The sequence below is a fragment of the Brachyistius frenatus genome, unplaced genomic scaffold, assembly GCF_029030835.1.
Source record: "Brachyistius frenatus isolate BFR_SWC_R1_liver_20210118 unplaced genomic scaffold, ASM2903083v1 Contig_518, whole genome shotgun sequence".
NCBI lineage: Eukaryota > Metazoa > Chordata > Actinopteri > Embiotocidae > Brachyistius > Brachyistius frenatus.
Genome location: NW_027211117.1, coordinates 1 through 26,082, shown reverse-complemented (window position 1 = coordinate 26,082; position 26,082 = coordinate 1). Strand labels below are relative to the sequence as shown.

At 47.6% G+C, this 26,082-nt stretch overlaps 1 protein-coding gene and 1 long non-coding RNA gene across 2 annotated transcripts; both read left to right on the top strand.

The window, feature by feature from the left end:
- Positions 1–2,248: 2,248 nt before the first annotated feature.
- tex14 (testis expressed 14, intercellular bridge forming factor) lies at positions 2,249–14,995 on the top strand. Its single transcript, XM_069688040.1, has 9 exons — positions 2,249–2,460; positions 2,940–3,067; positions 4,294–4,389; positions 6,744–6,867; positions 7,911–8,089; positions 10,212–10,363; positions 12,474–12,664; positions 13,210–13,300; positions 14,160–14,995. The coding sequence occupies exons 1-9, from the start codon at positions 2,335–2,337 to the stop codon at positions 14,993–14,995; spliced, it is 1,923 nt and encodes a 640-aa protein (XP_069544141.1). The 5' UTR covers positions 2,249–2,334.
- Positions 14,996–18,388: 3,393 nt separating this feature from the next.
- LOC138614536 (uncharacterized) lies at positions 18,389–26,041 on the top strand. The gene is made up of 3 exons (XR_011310294.1): positions 18,389–18,675; positions 18,784–19,066; positions 25,952–26,041. It is a non-coding gene; the product is annotated as an uncharacterized lncRNA (long non-coding RNA).
- Positions 26,042–26,082: the final 41 nt, after the last annotated feature.

Below are 26,082 nucleotides of genomic sequence, written 5' to 3'. Positions count from 1 at the left end.
GAGAGTCTAACAGAGTCTAATAGAGAGTCTAACAGAGTCTAACAGAGTCTAATAGAGAGTCTAACAGAGTCTAATAGAGAGTCTAACAGAGTCTAATAGAGAGTCTAACAGAGTCTAACAGAGAGTCTAACAGAGTCTAACAGAGAGTCTAACAGAGTCTAAACAGAGTCTAATAGAGAGTCTAACAGAGTCTAATAGAGAGTCTAACAGAGTCTAACAGAGTCTAATAGAGAGTCTAACAGAGTCTAACAGAGAGTCTAACAGAGTCTAATAGAGAGTCTAACAGAGTCTAACAGAGTCTAATAGAGAGTCTAATAGAGAGTCTAACAGAGTCTAATAGAGAGTCTAACAGAGTCTAATAGAGAGTCTAACAGAGTCTAACAGAGTCTAATAGAGAGTCTAATAGAGAGTCTAACAGAGAGAGTCTAACAGAGAGTCTAACAGAGTCTAACAGAGTCTAATAGACAGAGAGTCTAACAGAGAGTCTAACAGAGAGAGTCTAAGAGTCTAAGAGTCTAACAGAGAGTCTAACAGAGTCTAATAGAGAGTCTAACAGAGAACAGAGTCTAATAGAGAACAGAGTCTAATAGAGAGTCTAACAGAGTCTAATAGAGTCTAATAGAGAGTCTAACAGAGTCTAACAGAGTCTAGTCTAACAGAGTCTAACAGAGTCTAATAGAGAGTCTAACAGAGTCTAACAGAGAGAGTCTAACAGAGAGTCTAACAGAGAGTAACAGAGAGTCTAACAGAGAGTCTAATAGAGTCTAGAGAGTCTAACAGAGAGAGTCTAACAGAGTCTAATAGAGAGTCTAACAGAGTCTAACAGAGTCTAACAGAGAGTCTAACAGAGAGTCTAATAGAGTCTAAGAGAGTCTAGAGTCTAATAGAGTCTAACAGAGTCTAACAGAGAGTCTAACAGAGAGTCTAATAGAGAGTCTAACAGAGTCTAACAGAGAGTCTAATAGAGAGTCTAACAGAGTCTAACAGAGAGTCTAATAGAGAGTCTAATAGAGAGTCTAACAGAGAGTCTAATAGAGTGTAATAGAGTCTAATAGAAAGTCTAACAGAGTCTAATAGAGAGTCTAACAGAGTCTAATAGAGAGTCTAACAGAGTCTAATAGAGAGTCTAATAGAGTCTAACAGAGAGTCTAATAGAGAGTCTAACAGAGTCTAACAGAGTTTAACAGAGAGTCTAACAGAGTCTAACAGAGTCTAATAGAGAGTCTAACAGAGTCTAATAGAGAGTCTAACAGAGTCTAATAGAGTCTAATAGAGTGTAATAGTCTAATAGAAAGTCTAACAGAGTCTAATAGAGAGTCTAACAGAGTCTAATAGAGAGTCTAATAGAGTCTAATAGAGTCTAATAGAGAGTAATAGAGTCTAATAGAGAGTCTAACAGAGTCTAAGAGAGAGTCTAACAGAGTCTAAGAGAGAGTCTAACAGAGTCTAATAGAAAGTCTAACAGAGTCTAATAGAGAGTCTAACAGAGAGTCTAAGAGAGAGTCTAACAGAGTCTAATAGAGTCCAATAGAGAGTCTAATAGAGAGTCCAATAGAGTCTAACAGAGAGTCTAAAAGAGTCTAATAGAGTGTAATAGAGTAATAGAAAGTCTAACAGAGTCTAATAGAGAGGCTGAGAGTCTAACAGAGTTTAACAGAGTCTAATAGAGTCTAACAGAGAGTCTAACAGAGAGTCTAACAAAGAGTAACAGAGTCTAACAGTATAATAGAGAGTCTGAGAGTCTGACAGAGAGTCTAATAGAGATTCTAATAGAGTCTAATAGAGTCTAACAGAGATGATGGATGATGATAGATGATGATGGTTGATGATGGATGATGATGGATTATGGTTGATGATGGATGATGATGGTTGATGATGGATGATGATGGTTGATGATGGTTGATGATGGATGATGATGGATGATGATGGATTATGGTTGATGATGGTTGATGATGGATGATGATGATGGATGGTTGATGGATGATGATGATGGATGGATGATGGATGATGATGATGGATGATCATTTTATTTATTTATTTTTCTTAATTTTATTGTTTATTTTGGTACATAGTGTTTATTCATTTACCCATGTTGTCTTTAGCCTTTTCCTCATGTGTTTGTCATACTGTTTTGTATCTGTGCTGTTTGTGTCACTGTGTGGACTGTGCTGACAGGTCATCATTGTAAATGAGAATTGGTTCTCAATTGATTTTACCTGGTTAAATAAAGGTCATATATGATGATGGTTGATGGATGGATGATGATGGTTGATGGATGGATGATGATGATAGATGGTTGATGGATGGATGATGATGATGGATGGTTGAAGGTTGATGGATGATGATGGATGGTGGATGATTATGGATGTGTTTCTGTCCAGTGGGATTGACATGCAGGTGAATAAGAGGCCCAGCAGCAGGTGTTCCTGTCTCTCAGCCCAGTGTTCAGGCTTTGGGAAGGTATGTATATGACTCCATAAACAGCAGGTGATAGTTTAGTCATGGCTGTGAGTCCAGTCAGACTTGGGGAGTAAAGATGTAAATGTAGGATCACTACAAGTTGAACAACACTTTGCAGCAGTGTTTCAGTCCCTGTTGTCCAAATGAAATGTGATGAAACATGGTGCAGAGAGCAGTTGTTAGTGTGTAAGTGGTTCTGTTCACTGGTAGCGGGTCGTCTGGTCTGCAGGTCCAGCGCTGTGCTCCAGGATGAAGCATCTCAACTCCATGAATCACCATCATATATTACATATTGTTACACATCCAAACGCTGCTGAACATAATTTTACTTTCTCAGGAAGGAATAAAGATCTTCAACATTATTGTATATACATATTAAACGCTGTGTTTGTGCTAGAAATGCTGTGTTATGACATCACATTTTCGCTGCTGCCTCGACTATGTCAAACCAGCAGCCTGAGTGTTGTGTGTGTATCCAGGTGTGTGTGAGGACATCATGCCATGCGTTGGCTGTTCCAGCATCTGTTCCCCTCATCAGAGAGGCTGACCTGACCCCGGCTGACCAGCACCTCTCCTTCACCTGTGGCCCTTTGACCTCCATGACCAAGTAAGGCCGTCACAGGAGGAATTATGAAATTCCTGTCTTCAGAAATAGAAAACCTTGAATCATGCAAGGAGGCCTGTCAGCTGGATAATTGAATAACCTGGTTAGAAACGTGATAAAGAGGTTTACTTGTAAATCATCTCTACTAGTAGAAAATACTGACTCTGTCAACAACAAACCACATTTCTGTTTCATGCTTGATACAGTGGACAGATCACAGCTGACAGCTTTCTGAAGGAGTAAACAGTAAATCATCTGAAGCTCTGATAAACCATGTTCAAACATAAAGATAGTAATAATGAGTTGGGTATGGAGGGAGGTCAGGTGAAGCTGCAGCACCGTGCTGAGGGTCCCTCCCCTGTAGGACACCCTCACCAGCTGCCGTGTGCCCCCCCACATCGGGGCCGCAGGGAGTGTGTTGCTTCAGTGGAGAGGTGGGGGACATGGGGACAACAAGAGTTCCAGGCATGGAAGCACCCCACTGAACACAGACACGTCCAAAAGAAGTCCGTTTAACGTCTGGTGGACATCCAACAGGGTCCTACTCAGACATCCAGATACTGAACCCGCCTTAGACGTCCACCAGAACTGTATCAGTGGGCCTGGACTGATGGATGATGTACAGAGTTGATCCGAATGTCTCCCTGACGATGTGTCTGCTGGGACAGGGAGAGCAACAGAGGGAGAAGGGCTGAGCACCAAACCTTTCTTTAACATTTTAAGTGTTAGACCCTTCGTAACTTCCTAAACACATCTGTCACTGTCGGCCATCGGTGAGTCCATCGGCCCGATCCCAATGTCTTTGTGTCAGTAACGTTGTTGAAGACACAGGAGCCGGTTGAGCATCGAGTATAGAAGACGTGTCTCCTCATTACTCTGTAAGTTTGTGATAGGTTTCATGTATCAACTCAGTTTTTTAAAATATTTTTTTACTGTTTTCCTAGACGTTGTTTGAACTGCTTTGATGGACCTTTTTGTATTTTTGTTGGACTCGGCACACACAGGCTGCATGAAAGCCTCGAGCTGGACCTGCCTCCTCCATCTGGTGACATCATACCACAGCAGGGTTAATGCTCAGGACTTCAGCGAGACACTTCTTCATGGTTACATGTTATCTGCACTAAAACAACCGTGTGATGAGCCCAATGGGATCAGATATACAGTAATATGTCCACATTATCTATAACTCAGAGAGACTTTATTGCATTGATGCCCACACTGTGTTTCAGGTCCAGCTGGAGAGGCTCCAGAGTGACAGTAAAAACTATGAGAGAGGGTATCACAACCTGGTGGGACCTGCTGCTGCTAGAACAACACTACTGCAGGTGAGACACAACAGGAAGTCAGCGGAGGAGCTCACAGGTCTGACAGGAGGGATTTTAGCCAAAGTAACACTTTATATACACTCACCAGCCACTTTATTAGGTACACCTTGCTGTACCGTTGGACCCTTTTGCCTTCAGAACTGCTTTAATTCTTAATTCTTGGTGTCGTAGATTCAACGAGCTGCTGGAAACATTCCTCAGAGGTTTCGCTCCATATTCACATGATGACATCACAGTTGCTGCAGATTTATCAGCTGCACATCCGTGATGTGAATCTCCCGTTGCACCACATCCCAAAGCTTCCATTAGATGGAGATGTGGTGACCGTGGAGGCCGTTGGAGTCCAGTGAACTCATCGTCATGTTCCAGAAACCAGTTTGAGATGATTTGATCTTTGTGACGTGGTGCGTTATCCTGCTGGAAGCAGCCATCAGGAGACGGTCCACTGAGGACATAAAGGGACGGACACGGTCAGCAGCAATACTCGGGTAGGCTGTGGTGTTTACATGATGCTCAGCTGGTACGAAGGACCCAAAGTGGGACAAGAAAATATCAAACCACCACCATCACACCACCACCACCACCACCACCATCACCATCACACCACCACCATCATACCACCACCACCACCATCACATCACCATCACACCACCACCATCACACCACCACACCACCACCATCACCACCATCACACCACCACCACCACCACCACAATCACCATCACCATCACACCACCACCACCATCACACCACCATCACACCACCACACCACCACCATCACACCACCACCATCACACCACCACCACCATCACACCATCACACCACCACCACACCCACCATCACACCACCACCATCACACCACCACCATCACCATCACACCACCATTACACCACCATCACCATCACACCACCATCACCACAATCAGACCACAATCAGACCACCATCACACCACCATCACACCACCACACCACCACCATCACATCACCATCACACCACCACCACCACCACCACCACCATCACCATCACACCACCACCACCATCACACCACCATCACACCACCACCACCATCACTCCACCACACCACCATCACACCACCACCACCATCACACCACCATCACCATCACCACCACCATCACACCACCACCACCATCACACCACCACACCACCATCACCATCACACCACATCACCACCACCAGCCTGTACCGCTGATACGAGGCAGGATGGATCCACGCTTTCATGTCGTTGATGCCAAACTCTGCCGACCATCTGAATGTGGCAGCAGAAATCCAGACTCATCAGACGGAGACGTTACTCCCATCTTCTCCTGTCCAATGAGCCGGTGTGAATCCAGCCTCAGTTTGCTGTTGTTAGCTGACAGGAGGACCCGGTGGTCTTCTGCTGCTGGAGTCCGTCTGCTTCAAGCTTCCACGTGTTGTTCAGATCTTCTCGGTTGGAACGAGTGCTTATTGGAGTTACTGTTTCCTTCTATCATCTCCAACCAGTCTGGCTGACCTCCTCTGACCTCTGACCTCTGGCATCAACGAGGCATCAGAGAACTGGAGCTCCCTGGATATTTTCTGTTTGTCGGACCGTTCTCTGTAAAGCTAGAGATGGTTGTTCATCAGTAGATCATCAGTTAGTGAATATTCAGACCAGCCCGTCTGGCTCCAACAACCTGCCACCTTCAAATCACTGAAATCACCTTTCTTCCTGTTCTGATGCTCCGTTTGACCTTCAGCAGCTCGTCTTCATCGTGTCTACATGCCTCAATGCATTGAGCTGCTGCCATGTGATTGGCTGATCAGATATTTGCGTTAACGAGCAGTTGAACAGGTGTACCTAATAAAGTGGCCGGTGAGTGTATATCAGAACATAATTCACCGTCCCAACTTGAGACAACCTGCTGTTCCAACAAACAGTTAATACTTTATCTCAGTAAATATCTGTATTTCCAGCTGGAATATTTCACATTTGTTTAATACGGTTTTATGTCTGTATAAAAGCTAAAAATACGTGTTGCACAGTGGTTATAGTGGTTTAATAAACTTGGTAATTTTGTTGAGTTGAGCACCATGAATAGTTCCTCCAGGGTCAAACTGGTCTGCTGCCAAAGAGAACCAGCTGAGCACTGATGGACCTGCAGATCTGGAGCACTGTTTTTAGCAATGTCTGAACATCTTCTGGAGGCTGATGTCCTTCTGTGCTTTGGCCTGCTAGTCTTATTCTGCTAGCCTTATTCTGCTAGCCTCATTCTGCTAGCCTTTGCGAGCTGCACATTATTGCTTTCTGCTTGTTGAATTGTGATTAATTTTTTTGGTGTGTGTGTATGTGTGTATGTGTTCTCCTCCACACAGTCAGCTGTTCCATCCACAGCTGCTGCAGCTGATGGCAGTGAGCTTATCAAACAACCTCCAGAGGACCAGTTTGGTGTTTGAGCCAGTCAACATCGGCACACTGCACAACCTGCTGCACAACAGGGTACCAAAGACACACACACACACACACACACACACACACACACACACACACACACACACACACACACACACACACACATATATATATGATTGATGTGGGCCAGCAGGGATTGAACTGAAGGTTTGCTGGAACATATCTTATGTTGGCTTTTATCCTCGTTAATTGACATGGTTCTACTTTTGGTGGAGGAAGTATTCAGGTCCTTATCAAAGTGACCCCGACTGACAGCAGTTAAAAACAACCCATTAGTACCTTAAATTCTAACAACTCAGTTTTTCTTCTTGTGCCATCGTCAGTTAAATCTCAGTTTATCCAATACTACGCTTCAGCTTATGACCAATATGTGTGAAACCTTCCCAGCAGCCTCAGCTGTTCGCTGAAAGGAAACATGACAACATGCTCAACTAGTGGGACATGAGATCAGTTGGAAACAGGCACGTCAGTCATTTACAAGTCGTAGCAACTTGTGTTTTTCTGTGAGTCTGCATGTTCTCCGTGTGCCTGCGTGGGTTCTCTCGGTCCTCCAGCTTCCTCCCACCGTCCAGAAACATGAACCTCAGGTTAACTGGTGGTTCTACAAATGTCCCTCAGGTGTGAATGAGAGCGTGAATGGTCTTTGTTTCCGTCTGTCTCTCTGTTATCCCTGTGATGGACTGGTAATCTGTCCAGGTGAACCCTGCCTTCGCCCAAAGTGAGCTGGGGTAGGCTCCACCCCCACCGGGACCCTCTTCAGGATAAAGCGGGTATAGATGATGGATGGATGGATGGATGGATATATATATGTATGTATTTATTTAGAGACACATTTTCTTTCCTGAATAGCTTTTACTAAACATAAGGGAAACTGTCGCATTCCTTCGTTTGCTTCACTAACTTCCCTCCAGTGTTGTATTTCTTACTGCTGTTAACCACTTTGAATCCGTCCAGTATTCTCGGGGTTTTCACAGTTCAGTCCTTCGGCGGTTGTAACACACCAACCGTTGATCCTTTCACACTGGACAGTGACCAGTGTTGGTGTGTGTTGTTGTCTGCGGTCCCTGCAGCGTGCAGAGTTCCCCGTGCTCGGGGAAAGATGGCTGCTGTCTGTGGTGCTGCAGGTGTGTGAAGGTCTTCAGTACCTCCACTCAGCCGGCCTGGTGATGAGAGGCCTGTCCTCCCACAGCGTGGTCCTTACAGAGCTCACCGTCGCCAAACTAACTGGGCTGGGCTTCATGGTCCTCAGGTAGCTGGTCCCAGCTCTACACACCTTCACCACCACTTCAACCTGCATGTACAGACTAAACTTTCATTCATAAAGTGCTTCAAATTGAATGTGATTTAAAATAATTCCTGTATGTACACTGCTCCACAAAATAAAGGGAACACTTAAACAACACATCCTAGATCTCAATGAATGAAATATTCCAGTTCAAATCTTGATTCATTACATAGTGGAATGTGTTGAGAACAAAATAACATCAGAATGATCAATGGAAATCAGAATCATTATCCATGGAGGTCTGGATTCAGAATCATACTCCAAATAAAAGTGGACAAATCAGATCACAGGCTGATCCAACTTCTGTGGAGATTCCTGAAGACAAGTCCAAATGAGTCTCAGTGGTGTGTGTCCTCCACGTGCCTGTATCACTCCCTACAACGCCTGGGCATGCTCCTGATGAGACCACGGATGTTCTCCTGAGGGATCTCCTCCCAGACCCGGATCAAAGCATCGGTCCACTCCCGGACAGTCTGCGGTGGACGTGGCGTCGGCGGACGGAACGAGACGCGATGTCCCGGATGTGCCGGATTGGATTCGGGTCTGGGGGACGGGCGGGCCGGTCCGGAGCATCGACGCCTTCATCGTGCAGGAACTGCTGACACACTCCAGCCACATGAGGCCGAGCATTGTCCTGCATCAGAAGAACCCAGGACCCGCTGCACCAGCAGATGGTCTTCAACGGGTCTGAGGATCTCATCCCGGGACCTAATGGCAGTCAGGGTACCTCTGGCTAGCACACGGAGGGCTGCGCTGCCCTCCGAAGAAACGCCTCCCCAGACCGTCGCTGACCCGACGCCGAACCGGTCCCGCTGGAGGATGTTGCAGGCAGCAGAACGTTCTCCACGGCGTCTCCAGACTCCGTCACGTCTGTCACATGTGCTCAGTGGGAACCTGCTCTCGTCCGTGAAGACCGCAGGGCGCCGACGGAGAAGCTGCCGATCTCGGTGTTCTCCGGTAAAGTCCGGTCTCCCCGCACGGTGTCGGGTTGTAAGCACAGACCCCACTTGTGGACGTCGGGCCCTCGTACCGCCCTCATGGAGTCTGTTTCTGACAGTTTGAGCAGAAACATGCACATTAGTGGCCTGCTGGAGGTCATTTTGTAGGGCTCTGGCAGCGCTCCTCCTGCTCCTCCTTGCACAAAGGAGCAGATAGCGGTCCCGCTGCCGGGTTGTTGTCCTCCTACGGCTCCCTCCACGTCTCCTGGTGGACCGGCCCGTCTCCCGTATGTCCTCCGTCCTCTTGACACTGTGCTGACAGACACAGCAAACCTTCTTGCCACAGCGTGCATTGATGTGCCATCCTGGATGAGCTGCACTACCTGAACAACTTCTGTGGGCTGGAGACACCTCATGCTCCCTCTAGTGGTGAGGACACTGGCAAAATGCAAAAGGGACCAACGATCATCCAGAAAGGACGAGGACAGAGAAACGGTCTGTGGTCACCACCTGCAGAACCGTTCCTTTATAGGGTTGTCTTGATAATTGCCTCATTTCCACCTGTTTGTTCCATTTGTACAACAGCAGGTGAAACTGATCCTCAATCAGTGTTGATCCGAACTGGACAGCTTGATTTCACACAAGTGGGATTGATTGGAGTTACATTGAGTTGTTTAAGTGGTCCCTTTATTTTTTTTGGAGCAGTGTATTAATGCCTATCAGAGCTTTTAAACTATTGTTTCTAATTTTAAGTATTTACATAATCTGTTCTTAATGTGTTCAGAAGTATCTGATGTGTATGGGACCTGACGAAGATGACAACACTTCACGTAAAGAAAATTATTACTTCAGAAAATGTTTTCAAAAAGTAATGAAAATCAGTGGAGCCCAGCCGATACTAGATTTATGGGGTCGATACCGAACCAGGAAGTTTAAACAAAATCCCCATGTTGGTATAAAGACTGAAATGTGGTGACAAAAATATAAATATTTTTGAAATATTTCAAGATGAAAGTGGATGAAATGGTCAACTCCTCAGATGTGATGCAGTAAAACTAAATATTTCCTGGCAGTTGAGTATGAAAATTATCTTTAGTGCTCTCTTTGTTGTAACTCTATTCTTCATGTGTGTGTGTGTTTATGTCCAGCAGTAAAGATGCGAGTGTGAAACCCAGCCTGTACCCAGTCCTCCCCCCCAGCCTTTACAGATGGGCTGCTCCAGAGGTCATCAGGAGGGGACCCTGCTCACAGAGGGCTGATATCTACAGTCTGTGTGCTGTGATCCAGGAGCTCTACACAGGTACTGCCCTCCTTCCGCCTTCATGCCGCCTTCATGCCGCCTTCATGCCGCCCTCCTTCCGCCTTCACACCACCTTCATACCGCCTTCATACCGCCCTCCTTCTGCCCTCCTTCCGCCTTCACACCACCTTCATACCGCCTTCACACCACCTTCATCCCGCCCTCCTTCCGCCTTCACACCACCTTCATACCGCCCTCCTTCCGCCCTTCTTCCGCCTTCACACCGCCTTCATACCGCCTTCATTCCGCCCTCCTTCCGCCTTCACACCGCCTTCATACCGCCCTCCTTCCGCCCTCCTTCCGCCTTCACACCACCTTCATCCCGCCCTCCTTCCGCCTTCACACCGCCTTCATACCGCCCTCCTTCCGCCTTCACACCGCCTTCATACCGCCCTCCTTCCGCCTTCATACCGCCCTCCTTCCGCCTTCACACCACCTTCATGCCGCCCTCCTTCCGCCTTCACACCACCTTCATACCGCCCTCCTTCCGCCCTCCTTCCGCCTTCCTTCCCGCCCTCCTTCCGCCTTCACACCACCTTCATACCGCCCTCCTTCCGCCTTCACACCACCTTCATACCGCCTTCACACCACCTTCATACCGCCCTCCTTCCGCCTTCACACCACCTTCATACCGCCCTCCTTCCGCCTTCACACCACCTTCATACCGCCCTCCTTCTTCATACCCACCTTCATACTCCTTCCGCCTTCACACCACCTTCATACCGCCCTCCTCCTCCGCCTTCACACCACCTTCATACCGCCCTCCTTCCGCCTTCACACCCTTCATACCGCCCTCCTACCGCCCTCCTTCCGCCTTCACACCACCTTCATACCGCCCTCCTTTCACACCACCTTCATACCGCCCTCCTTCCGCCTTCACACCACCTTCATACCGCCTTCACACCACCTTCATACCGCCCTCCTTCCGCCTTCACACCACCTTCATACCGCCCTCCTTCCGCCTTCACACCGCCTTCATACCGCCCTCCTTCCGCCTTCACACCACCTTCATACCGCCCTCCTTCCGCCCTCCTTCCGCCTTCACACCACCTTCATACCGCCCTCCTTCCGCCTTCACACCACCTTCATACCGCCTTCACACCACCTTCATACCGCCCTCCTTCCGCCTTCACACCACCTTCATACCGCCCTCCTTCATCACACCACCTTCGCCCTCCTTCCGCCTTCACACCACCTTCATACCGCCCTCCTTCCGCCTTCACACCACCTTCATACCGCCCTCCTTCCGCCCTCCTTCCGCCTTCACACCACCTTCATACCGCCTTCATTCCGCCCTCCTTCCGCCTTCACACCACCTTCATACCGCCCTCCTTCCGCCTTCACACCACCTTCATACCGCCCTCCTTCCGCCCTCCTTCCGCCTTCACACCACCTTCATACCGCCCTCCTTCCGCCTTCACACCGCCTTCATACCGCCCTCCTTCCATACCTTCATACCGCCTTCAAACCGCCCTCCTTCCGCCTTCACACCACCTTCATACCGCCCTCCTTCCGCCCTCCTTCCGCCTTCACACCACCTTCATACCGCCCTCCTTCCGCCTTCACACCCCCTTCATACCGCCCTCCTTCCGCCTTCACACCCCCTTCATACCGCCCTCCTTCCGCCTTCATACCACCTTCATACCGCCCTCCTTCCGCCTTCACACCACCTTCATACCGCCCTCCTTCCGCCCTCCTTCTGCCTTCACACCACCTTCATACCGCCCTCCTTCGGCCTTCATACCACCTTCATACCGCCCTCCTTCCGCCCTCCTTCCGCCTTCATACCGCCTTCATACCGCCCTCATTCCGCCTTCACACCACCTTCATACCGCCCTCCTTCCGCCCTCATTCCGCCTTCACACCACCTTCATACCGCCCTCCTTCCGGCTTCATACCGCCTTCATACCGCCCTCCTTCCGCCTTCACACCACCTTCATACCGCCCTCCTTCCGCCCTCACACCGCCTTCACACCGCCTTCATACCGCCTTCATACTGCCCTCATACCAGCTTATACATAGCATGCAGTATTGGTAAGACACTTCTGCAGAGGAACCATTTTTCATACCTGGAAGCTACGAACACTTTTATATCCAGTCTGTGTTTCAGACAGTGAACCGTGGGGCTCAGTGGACCTGGATGGGATCATTCAGAGGGTGGAAGCAGGACGAGTCATAACAGCAGACGGCCATGTTCCACAGCCGTACTATGATGTGGTGCTGAAGGGCCTGAAGCTGCAGCCCCAGGACCGGACATGCTGCCTGCAGAGGCTCATTTACACACTGGGACAGGACATGGAGGTGGTTTCTGTCATGTGTGTCTGTGTGTTTGTGTGTGTGTTTGTGTGTGTGTCTGTGTTTGTGTGTGTGTCTGTGTTTGTGTGTGTGTGTCTGTGTTAATGTGTGTGTGTGTGTGTGTGTGTGTGTGTGTGTGTGTGTGTGTGTGTGTGTGTGTGTGTGTGTGTGTGTGTGTGTGTGTGTGTGTGTGTGTGTGTGTGTGTGTGTGTGTGTGTGTGTGTGTAACTGAAGGTAGATTTATAGTTTTATAGATCTTTCCTGAAATACAGTCCAGAATTTACAGACCATCTCCTCAACAGTGTTTTGTTGTGGCAAGTGAACACACACACTTACTGAAGGGAACATAAAACCAGTCACTTCACAAACATGTGTTCAGCCACACTGATGTTTAGACTGTTTATAGTAGCTTAGAGCAGCAGGGATTCTTCTGCTGGGAGAGATCGTCCTTTAATATCATTAAACATGTCCAAATACAGCTTGTTACTTTTTGTATGACGCACAACATGTTAATAATTTACATGATACGCTTGATTGTGTGTGTAACGCAGAGATTCTCCCTGGAAGAACAGCTGAGAGCTGCTAACCCACGACAAGAAACAACAACACAACGGACCTCTGTGGGAGAACCAGGACAGAGAGGCACTGAACACACACACAGACACACACACTCACTCACTCACTCACTCACTCTCACGCACGCTCGCTCGCTCACTCACTCACTCACTCTCACGCACGCACGCTCACTCACTCACTCACTCTCACACACGCACGCACACTCACTCACTCACTCTCACGCACGCACGCTTGCTCGCTCGCTCACACTCACTCTCGCACGCACACACACTCACTCACTCACTCACTCACTCACTCACTCACTCACGCACGCACGCACGCTCGCTCACACTCACTCTCGCACGCACGCACGCACACTCACTCACTCACTCACTCACTCACTCTCACGCACGCACGCTCACTTGCTCACTCTCGCTCGCTCGCTCACTCACTCTCACGCACGCACGCACGCTCACTCACTCACTCACTCACTCACTCACTCACTCTCACGCACGCACGCACACTCACTCACTCACTCTCACGCACGCACGCACACTCACTCACTCACTCACTCACTCTCACGCACGCACGCACGCTCACTCACTCTCACGCACGCACGCACACTCACTCACTCACTCACTCTCACGCACGCTCACTCACTCACTCACTCACTCACTCACTCACTCACTCACTCACTCACTCACTCACTCACTCTCACGCACGCACACTCACTCACTCTCACGCACGCACGCTCGCTCGCTCACTAACACATACACACTCGCGTGCGCGCGCACACACACACACACACACCCTCAACGTACTGAAAACACTAACCATCAAAGATGAATGCCTTGTGCTGTTCTACAGTTAAAGATGTGTGTTCATCACATGTACATCCGCCACATTATTCATCAGAAATTCATAATGACCTTTCTGTATCCTTCAGGTGTTTGTAGAACCATCCGACCTGCCACAATCAGTATAGACACAGTAATGAAAAGACAGATCCACCTGCAAAAACATCTGGACAAACAGCTGTTCACAGGACCGAAGCCAGAGCAGGACAGAAGAGTTAAATATAAGAAGAGAGGATCCACGGCCCAGCGATTGGACCCTCACACAGACAGGCTTCCTCTGACTGACTCCGGCAGCGCTGCAGAAGAAGCTGACGTTGACAGAGACGCGATGGAGCAGCTGGATGCAGTGAACCAGGATCACCAGATGAGCACCATCGCTGTGAACCTCAAAGTGTGCCGTGAGCTGCTGCAGCAGGCCAACAGGAGCCTTGACACCGTGGAGAAACACCCCCATCTGGACTTCAGAGGCAAAAATCCACTGGACTCAGTGACCGGGCTCCAAGGAGATCCTCCTCGTATCCTCAGCACCTCCTCCAGCACCTCCTCCTTCTCGTCCTTCCCCTCCACAGATTACTCTGCAGTCAGTCCTGCTGTTGGACCGCATTCCCAGCAGTACCACCTCTTATCAGCTGCTTGGACAGAGAAGCTGGAGGCCCAGCTCCTGAGCAGAGACTGGGAGCTGCTGAGTCAGGAGGAACTGTCTCTGTGGCTGAGTCAGTGTCCAGCTGATCAGGATCCCAGTGAGCAGAGCTGGCTGCTGTCAGAGGGCTCCACCACAGAAAGCTGTTCAGTGGGAGCACATCCCAGCCAGTACAGACCAGCTGTGGAGGACAGCCTGCTCATCATCCCCTCTGAGAGGCAGCTGCAGGTACGCTGCTTCAACATGCTCAGTGTTTCAGCTCCAAACCAAGCTGAACTTTTCTAACCTCTCCCACCTCAGCGTTACTGTGTGTGTAGACTACAGCATGGAGGACGTTAGGTTGCATTCGGTTACCTGTTTTCTCTCTCAAACAGCCGCCAGACAACACCTGTAGGTTTATGGTCTATTGTGCAAATTAACAAGTACAGTGAACCCTCGCTATAACGCGGTTCACCTTTCACGGTCTCGCTGCTTCACGGATTTGCATCTTGCATTGAAATCACATTACGACTATATGTAACGTAGATATATTTAATGTCCAGTTCTATCTATTTCAATTGTAAAATAAAGGTTACTACTTCACGGATTTCGCCTATCACGGTTTCTATTTGGAACGTAACCCTCGCGAAAAACGAGGGTTCACTGTATTTTAAAAACTTTAGTTAAAACCTATCAGACAGCGGTTTTCTAGATTTTGTTCCATCTAAATGAAAACCAAGAGAGCCAAAGCTGATTCCCGTTCCAGATGAACACCTCCCCAGGTGCCGATGCACTGATGTGCATATGATTGGGAGTCTGACATTTTATTTTGAAAATCGAGCAAATTTTCTAAAGCTTCAAGCACCTGGTACCAAACTTAAATCCCTTTATAGCATCAGCTGAACGGCTTCATTAATATCTGGTTTTGAAGAATGCCTTGTGATTTCCTACCGAAGTTCAATACCTGAACTACATCCACGCTTTCTCTGAGTTGGCAGGAAGAAATCTCTTCAGTGTCAGTGAGCTAATACAACGTTCATCAGACTGAGGCCCAAATATGTCAAGCAGACGTTTGGGGAATTGTGTTACCAAATGATGCTGAAGGATATCTAAAGATAGCTAAAGAGTCTGTTGAAATATTTCCTTCAGTGTAAATGCCATCTAACTTCAGTAACACAAGGACTGATCTATACTAACACAAGGACTGATCTATACTAACACATAAGGACTGATCTATACTAACACAAGGACTGATCTATACTAACACGTAAGGACTGATCTATACTAACACAAAGGACTGATCTATACTAACACATAAGGACTGATCTATACTAACACAAGGACTGATCTATACTAACACAAAGGACTGATCTATACTAACACAAGGACTGATCTATACTAACACAAGGACTGATCTATACTAACACGTAAGGACTGATCTATACTAACACAAGGACTGATCTATACTAACACATAAGGACTGATCTATACTAACACGTAAGGACTGATCTATACTAACACAAGGACTGATCTATACTAACACGTAAGGACTGATCTATACTAACACAAAGGACTGATCTATACTAACACAAGGACTGATCTATACTAACACATAAGGACTGATCTATACTAACACAAGGACTGATCTATACTAACACAAGGACTGATCTATACTAACACAAGGACTGATCTATACTAACACATAAGGACTGATCTATAACTAACAACATGATCTAACACATAACATCTATAAACACATAAGGACTGATCTATACTAACACAAGGACTGATCTATACTAACACAAGGACTGATCTATACTAACACAAGGACTGATCTATACTAACACGGACTGATCTATACTAACACGTAAGGACTGATCTATACTAACACGTAAGGACTGATCTATACTAACACAAGGACTGATCTATACTAACACAAGGACTGATCTATACTAACACAAGGACTGATCTATACTAACACTGATCTATACTAACACAAGGACTGATCTATACTAACACGTAAGGACTGATCTATACTAACACAAGGACTGATCTATACTAACACAAAGGACTGATCTATACTAACACAAGGACTGATCTATACTAACACATAAGGACTGATCTATACTAACAACACAAGGACTGGACTGATCTATACTAACACAAAGGACTGATCTATACTAACACATCTATAGGACTGATCTATACTAACACAAGGACTGATCTATACTAACACAAGGACTGATCTATACTAACACAAGGACTGATCTATACTAACACAAGGACTGATCTATACTAACACAATCTATACTAACACAAGGACTGATCTATACTAACACGTATGATCTATACTAACACAAGGACTGATCTATACTAACACAAGGACTGATCTATACTAACACAAGATCTATACTAACACGTAAGGACTGATCTATACTAACACAAGGACTGATCTATACTAACACATAAGGACTGATCTATACTAACACATAAGGACTGATCTATACTAACACAAAGGACTGATCTATACTAACACAAGGACTGATCTATACTAACACAAGGACTGATCTATACTAACACAAAGGACTGATCTATACTAACACATAAGGACTGATCTATACTAACACAAGGACTGATCTATACTAACACAAGGACTGATCTATACTAACACAAAGGACTGATCTATACTAACACATAAGGACTGATCTATACTAACACAAGGACTGATCTATACTAACACGTAAGGACTGATCTATACTAACACGTAAGGACTGATCTATACTAACACAAGGACTGATCTATACTAACACAAGGACTGATCTATACTAACACAATCTATACTAACACATAAGGACTGATCTATACTAACACAAGGACTGATCTATACTAACACATAAGGACTGATCTATACTAACACATACTAACACAAGGACTGATCTATACTAACACAAGGACTGATCTATACTAACACGTAACATCATATACTAACACGTAAGGACTGATCTATACTAACACTGATCTATACTAACACAAAGGACTGATCTATACTAACACAAAGGACTGATCTATACTAACACTGATCTATACTAACACGTAAGGACTGATCTATACTAACACAAGGACTGATCTATACTAACACAAAGGACTGATCTATACTAACACATAAGGACTGATCTATACTAACACAAGGACTGATCTATACTAACACAAGGACTGATCTATACTAACACAATCTATACTAACACGCAAAGACTGATCTATACTAACACAAAGGACTGATCTATACTAACACAAGGACTGATCTATACTAACACAAGGACTGATCTATACTAACACGTAAGGACTGATCTATACTAACACAAGGACTGATCTATACTAACACAAGGACTGATCTATACTAACACATAAGGACTGATCTATACTAACAAAAGGACTGATCTATAATAACACATAAGGACTGATCTATACTAACACAAGGACTGATCTATACACAAGGACTGATCTAAAGAAGATTCAAGAAGACCTGTTTTTGGGGGCGTGTCTGTTTGATTGACAGGCCTGTGGTGCAGTCAGATTACAGCTATCGGTGGGCGGGACGTAGTATCGTCAGGTTTCCAATCAGATCGGTCAGATCCACCGCTGGCTCCTCCCCCCAGCTCGTCCAAATATGGTCACTTCCTGCTCCAAACCGCTCCGAACTAGAAAGGAACGTTGTCAGTAGAAATGCAGATACCAGGTTTCTAGTTTACATACAAGAAAGGAGTTTAACCAGTCACATGCATGTACATACACCCATGGACATGTAAAGGAGGACATACGGTTCATACCATGACGCCTGTCCTTGTTGTTCGTGTATGTTGACAGATGTTTACCAGCGAGTGATATCAGGTGTTATTGAGGCAGGTCGCCCCCCCTCATCCACCGGCAGCCCCCCCACCTCAGTGTCTGTCAGGAGTTCAACCACATTAGGAGGGAGCTCAGGAAAGGTTCCCTTCACACACACACTTTTACTTTAACTGTCTGTCCACTGTCAGACTGAAATAAATTCTGAAAGCTGACCTGTTGTGTTTTCCAATGTGTTTGTACATTTTTAGGATTCCAGCATTTATCTGCCTTCACTTCTAATGGAAGAAAGTTTTCAGGGTTTCATCACAGCCAAACAGGAGGAGCTGGAGGAGGGAGGAGAGGGAGCAGGACGGTCTGAGCAGGAGCAGAGGGAGGAGAGCGAGGAGGAGCTGGATGGAAGCAGTCCGCCAGGATTAAATGTGTTGGAGGAAGATGAGAATCGAACAGCAGAGTGCACTAATGATGAAGAAAACAGGAGAGAGGAGGATGACAGAGGAGATGAAGAGCATGGCTGCTGTGACCCACAGACAGGTGAGAGACACACACCTGTAGTACTACTGCTGTAGTCCACCCGGTGAACGGTCCTCTAGGTGATCGGTCCTCTCTCTAGGTGATCGGTCCTCTCTCTAGGTGATCGGTCCTCTCTCTAGGTGATCGGTCCTCTCTCTAGGTGATCGGTCCTCTCTCTAGGTGATCGGTCCTCTAGGTGATCGGTCCTCTAGGTGATCGGTCCTCTAGGTGATCGGTCCTCTCTCTAGGTGATCGGTCCTCTAGGTGATCAGTCCTCTAGGTGATCGGTCCTCGAGGTGATCGGTCCTCTCTCTAGGTGATCGGTCCTCTAGGTGATCGGTCCTCTCTCTAGATGATCGGTCCTCTAGGTGATCGGTCCTCTAGGTGATCGGTCCTCTCTCTAGGTGATCGGTCCTCTCTCTAGATGATCGGTCCTCTAGGTGATCGGTCCTCTCTCTAGATGATCAGTCCTCTCTCTAGGTGATCGGTCCTCTAGGTGATCGGTCCTCTCTCTAGGTGATCGGGTCTAGGTGATCGGTCCTCTCTCTAGGTGATCGGGTCTAGGTGATCGGTCCTCTCTCTAGGTGATCGGTCCTCTAGGTGATCGGTCCTCTAGGTGATCGGTCCTCTCTCTGGATGATCGGTCCTTTAGGTGATCGGTCCTCTCTCTAGGTGATCGGTCCTCTAGGTGATCGGTCCTCTCTCTAGGTTATCGGTCCTCTAGGTGATCGGTCCTCTCTCTAGATGATCGGTCCTCTAGGTGATCGGTCCTCTAGGTGATCGGTCCTCTCTCTAGGTTATCGGTCCTCTAGGTGATCGGTCCTCTCTCTAGATGATCGGTCCTCTAGGTGATCGGTCCTCTAGGTGATCGGTCCTCTCTCTAGGTGATCGGTCCTCTAGGTGATCGGTCCTCTCGCTAGATGATCGGTCCTCTCTCTAGGTGATCGGTCCTCTCTCTAGGTGATCAGTCCTCTCTCTAGGTGATCGGTCCTCTCTCTAGGTGATCGGTCCTCTAGGTGATCGGTCCTCTCGCTAGATGATCGGTCCTCTCTCTAGGTGATCGGTCCTCTCTCTAGGTGATCAGTCCTCTCTCTAGGTGATCGGTCCTCTCTCTAGGTGATCGGTCCTCTAGGTGATCGGTCCTCTCGCTAGATGATCGGTCCTCTCTCTAGGTGATCGGTCCTCTCTCTAGGTGATCAGTCCTCTCTCTAGGTGATCAGTCCTCTCTCTAGGTGATCGGTCCTCTAGGTCAGGGGTGGCCAACCCGCGGCTCCCGAGCCGCATGCGGCTCTTTGCCTGGTTTCATGCGGCTCTTTTACGTTCATATCAACATTTGTGTTTGTGTTTTTTTTTTTGTGCGTGTTCGCTTCGCTTGAGTTCAAAATGGTATTTTTGTCAAACGCGCATGCGCATGAGGTGAAATTCCGCAAAGCAGGAGGGGCAAAACCCATTGGAGGAAACAATTAGTGTCAATTTCGCTCTCAAAATGGCAGGAAAAAATGCACAGCTAAACGAAAATATGAAGATGAACACAGGACGTTTTTAACAGAGTGGGAAAGTTTATATTTTTTTGTTGAACGTCATGGTGAGCCATTCTGCCTGATATGTCAGACGTCATTAGCGCATTTCAAAGCTTCAAATCTTCAGCGCCACTTCAGCTCACTGCATGCTAACATCGACCAGGGATTTCCAAAAGGGACTGAACTTCACAAGCACAAGTTGGACACTTTGAAAAGTCCGGCAGAAAAGCAGGTACAGTTTTTCCCAAAAATTACGAAGCACTGAGAGACTGTCACGCTTGCATCGTATCAACTGGCTTGGAGCATTGCACGGGCTAAAAAGCCATTTAATGAAGGGGAGTTCGTTAAAAAAATGCCTCAGTGACGTTGTTGAAATCTTGTCTCCTGAAAACGACAAACTAAAACGGATGGTATCAGACATCCAACTGTCCCGCCACACTGTTGGACACAGAATATCGGACATTAACACGGCTATTGAATCACAGTTGCACTCTGACCTTCAAGCATGTGAGTATTTTAGTGTCGCATTGGATGAGAGTTGTGACGTACAAGACGAGCCTCAGCTGGCAATATTTGCACGGTCTGTGTCAAAAGATTGTGATCAAAGAAGAACTCCTTGATGTTGTGCCATTAAAAGACAGAACCCGTGGCATAGATGTGAAAGAAACAATGATGGCTGCATTTGCGAAAGCAAATCTGCCCACACCGAAGCTAACTGCAGTAGCCACGGATGGAGCGCCGGCCGTGATCGGATCTGTGAACGGACTTGTGGGGCTGTGCAAAGCTGACCAAACATTTCCCGAGTTTTGGAATTTCCACTGCATCGTCCACACACAGGGAGCAACTCATGTCTAAATCATTGAATTTAGACAACGTCATGAAGCCTGTGATGGAAATCGTCAACTACATCCGCACACATGCGCTTAACCACAGGCAATTCAAGAATCTCATCGCTGAGCTGGACCAAGGACTTCCAGGTGACCTGCCGCTGCACTGCACTGTGAGGTGGCTGTCCAAAGGCAAGGTGCTCGCTCGCTTCTTTGAGCTTTTGGATGCCGTGAAACTGTTCATGGAAGAGAAGGACAAGGACTATCCCGAGCTCTCGGACGTCGAGTGGATTATGGATCTGGCCTTTTTGGTCGACATGCTGTGTCACTTGGACAGACTGAACCTGACCCTGCAGGGTAAGTTAAAAATGCTGCCTGACCTGCTGCAAAGTGTGTTTGCGTTTGTCAACAAACTGAAGCTGTTCAAGGCGCATATTCAAAAGGGAGATTTAACGCATTTTCCCACTCTGCTAAAAGCCAGCGGGCAAGTCACCAGCGCCGCCCTGAATAAGCAAAGAGCCAGATATGCAACACTGGTTGAAAACCTGCACGAAAGCTTTGTCATCCGGTTCCGTGATCTACAACTGAAAAGGCCACAGATTACGTTCCTCGTCGACCCATTTAATGCGGAGACGGACTGTTTGAAAGCCCCGCTAGTCACAGATGAGGCCGCGGCTGAGTTGGAGATGATCGATCTTTGTGAGGAGGACCAACTGAAACCTGCTTTAAGGGAAGGGACCATTGAGTTCTGGAAAAGTGTGCCAATGGAAAAATACCCCAATGTCAAACGGGCTGCGCTTAAGATACTGTCAATGTTTGGGTCAACATACTTCTGAGTCTGTGTTTTCTACCCTGAAACACGTGAAATCAAAGCATCGATCTGTTCTGACTGACACCCGTGAGAAAGAATTGCTTCGAGTGGCAACAACAGAATACAAGTCAGATTTGAAGAGGATTGTTCAAGGCAAGGAATGCCAGAAGTCGCACTAAGCAACATGCATAGTAAGTGAAAAACGCTATTGTAAATTATTATGTTTTTGTTTGTGGACTTTGTTGAACTGAGAGTTTGTGTGTGAGAGACAGTGCACACAATGTTCATTGTTGAAAATGACTGGCCTGTGGTCTGAGTACTGTAGGAGTCCATTTCTGTCATTATCATGTTGGTGTGTGACATGATAATGTCACACAATACATTTGGCTGAGCAGAGGTGTGTGTGTTTTTGTGTGTGTGTGTGTGTGTGTGTGTGTGTGTGTGTGTGTGTGTGTGTGTGTGTGTGTGTGTGTGTGTGTGTGTGTGTGTGTGTGTGAGGAAGGGATGGGGTGATGTTCATGTGTGCCCATGTGTATGATGTGGCTCTTTGCGGTAACACAGTAAAAAATGTGGCTCTTAGTCTCTGACTGGTTGGCCACCCCTGCCCTAGGTGATCAGTCCTCTCTCTAGGTGATCAGTCCTCTCTCTAGGTGATCAGTCCTCTAGGTGATCAGTCCTCTCTCTAGGTGATCAGTCCTCTCTCTAGGTGATCAGTCCTCTAGGTGATCAGTCCTCTCTCTAGGTGATCAGTCCTCTCTCTAGGTGATCAGTCCTCTCTCTAGGTGATCGGTCCTCTAGGTGATCAGTCCTCTCTCTAGGTGATCAGTCCTCTCTCTAGGTGATCAGTCCTCTAGGTGATCAGTCCTCTCTCTAGGTGATCAGTCCTCTCTCTAGGTGATCAGTCCTCTAGGTGATCAGTCCTCTCTCTAGGTGATCAGTCCTCTCTCTAGGTGATCAGTCCTCTCTCTAGGTGATCGGTCCTCTAGGTGATCAGTCCTCTCTCTAGGTGATCGGTCCTCTCTCTAGGTGATCGGTCCTCTAGGTGATCAGTCCTCTCTCTAGGTGATCAGTCCTCTAGGTGATCAGTCCTCTCTCTAGGTGATCAGTCCTCTAGGTGATCAGTCCTCTCTCTAGGTGATCAGTCCTCTCTCTAGGTGATCAGTCCTCTCTCTAGGTCCTCAGTCTCTAGGTGATCAGTCCTCTCTCTAGGTGATCAGTCCTCTCTCTAGGTGATCAGTCCTCTCTCTAGGTGATCAGTCCTCTCTCTAGGTGATCGGTCCTCTCTCTCTCTCTCTAGGTGATCAGTCCTCTCTCTAGGTGATCGGTCCTCTAGGTGATCAGTCCTCTCTCTAGGTGATCGGTCCTCTCTAGGTGATCAGTCCTCTCTCTAGGTGATCAGTCCTCTCTCTAGGTGATCAGTCCTCTAGGTGATCAGTCCTCTCTCTAGGTGATCGGTCCTCTAGGTGATCTCCTCTCTCTAGGTGATCAGTCCTCTCTCTAGGTGATCAGTCCTCTCTCTGGTGATCCTCCTCTAGGTGATCAGTCCTCTCTCTAGGTGATCAGTCCTCTCTCTAGGTGATCAGTCCTCTCTCTAGGTGATCAGTCCTCTAGGTGATCAGTCCTCTCTCTAGGTGATCAGTCCTCTCTCTAGGTGATCAGTCCTCTAGGTGATCAGTCCTCTCTCTAGGTGATCGGTCCTCTCTCTAGGTGATCGGTCCTCTCTCTCCTCTAGGTGATCAGTCCTCTCTCTCTCTCTAGGTGATCGGTCCTCTAGGTGATCAGTCCTCTCTCTAGGTGATCAGTCCTCTCTCTAGGTGATCAGTCCTCTCTAGGTGATCGGTCCTCTAGGTGATCAGTCCTCTCTCTAGGTGATCAGTCCTCTCTCTAGGTGATCAGTCCTCTCTCTAGGTCTCTCTGTGATCAGTCCTCTCTCTAGGTGATCAGTCCTCTCTCTAGGTGATCAGTCCTCTCTCTAGGTGATCAGGTGATCAGTCCTCTCTCTAGGTGATCTCCTCTCTCTAGTGATCAGTCCTCTAGGTGATCAGTCCTCTCTCTAGGTGATCGGTCCTCTAGGTGATCAGTCCTCTCTCTAGGTGATCAGTCCTCTCTCTAGGTGATCAGTCCTCTCTCTCTAGGTGATCAGTCCTCTCTCTGGGTGATCAGTCCTCTCTCTCTAGGTGATCAGTCCTCTCTCTAGGTGATCAGTCCTCTCTCTAGGTGATCAGTCCTCTCTCTAGGTGATCAGTCCTCTAGGTGATCAGTCCTCTCTCTAGGTGATCTCCTCTAGGTGATCAGTCCTCTCTAGGTGATCAGTCCTCTCTCTAGGTGATCAGTCCTCTAGGTGATCTCTCTAGGTGAGGTGATCAGTCCTCTAGGTGATCAGTCTCTCTAGGTGATCAGTCCTCTCTCTAGGTGATCAGTCCTCTCTCTAGGTGATCAGTCCTCTCTCTAGGTGATCAGTCCTCTCTCTAGGTGATCGGTCCTCTAGGTGATCAGTCCTCTCTCTAGGTGATCGGTCCTCTCTCTAGGTGATCAGTCCTCTCTCTAGGTGATCAGTCCTCTCTCTAGGTGATCAGTCCTCTCTCTAGGTGATCAGTCCTCTAGGTGATCAGTCCTCTCTCTAGGTGATCAGTCCTCTCTCTAGGTGATCGGTCCTCTCTCTAGGTGATCTCTCTAGGTGATCAGTCCTCTCTCTAGGTGATCGGTCCTCTAGGTGATCGGTCCTCTCTCTAGGTGATCGGTCCTCTAGGTGATCAGTCCTCTCTCTAGGTGATCAGTCCTCTAGGTGATCCTCTCTCTAGGTGATCAGTCCTCTCTCTAGGTGATCAGTCCTCTCTCTAGGTGATCAGTCCTCTCTCTAGGTGATCTCCTCTCTCTAGGTGATCAGTCCTCTAGGTGATCAGTCCTCTCTCTAGGTGATCAGTCCTCTAGGTGATCAGTCCTCTCTCTAGGTGATCAGTCCTCTCTCTAGGTGATCAGTCCTCTCTCTGATCAGTCCTCTCTCTCTAGGTGATCAGTCCTCTCTCTAGGTGATCAGTCCTCTCTCAGGTCCTCCTCTAGGTGATCAGTCCTCTCTCTAGGTGATCAGTCCTCTCTCTAGGTGATCAGTCCTCTAGGTGATCAGTCCTCTCTCTAGGTGATCAGTCCTCTCTCTAGGTGATCAGTCCTCTCTCTAGGTGATCTCCTCTAGGTGATCAGTCCTCTCTCTAGGTGATCAGTCCTCTCTCTAGGTGATCAGTCCTCTAGGTGATCAGTCCTCTCTCTAGGTGATCAGTCCTCTCTCTAGGTGATCAGTCCTCTCTCTAGGTGATCGGTCCTCTAGGTGATCTCTCTCTAGGTGATCGGTCCTCTCTCTGGGTGATCGGTCCTCTAGGTGATCTCAACGGTCCCCCAGATCAACGGTCCCCCAGATCAACGGTCCCCCAGATCAACGGTCCACCTTCATGCAGCAGATCACTGAGAAACTCTGGAAATGCAGATTCCTGGAAGCAGTCTGAGTGAGGAAACAGGATCAGTCAGAGGATCAGTCTTGCACTGAGGTCTCTAAAAGAGCTGGGGGAGGTGTGCTGATCCAGTCCAGTATTTAATCTTCTAACAGACATTCTCTTCACTGGACACAAAACAACCAGGAGAAAGCCTTTAATAAACACTGAAACGAGCACGCTAACAGACCTGAGTGATGTACTGAAACACTTCAGAGATCATTTACTGATGAAAGGAATTGAGTGCATTTAGCTTTTCTTCTCAGAGTCAGCCCAGGAGGAGGAGGAGGAGGAGGAGGATACTGAAGACAGGAGGAAGAACATGAAAGGGTTATGTGGAGATGGTGAGGAAGCAGAGACAGCAGCTCTGTTTACATCAGCTGTCTGGGACTGACGG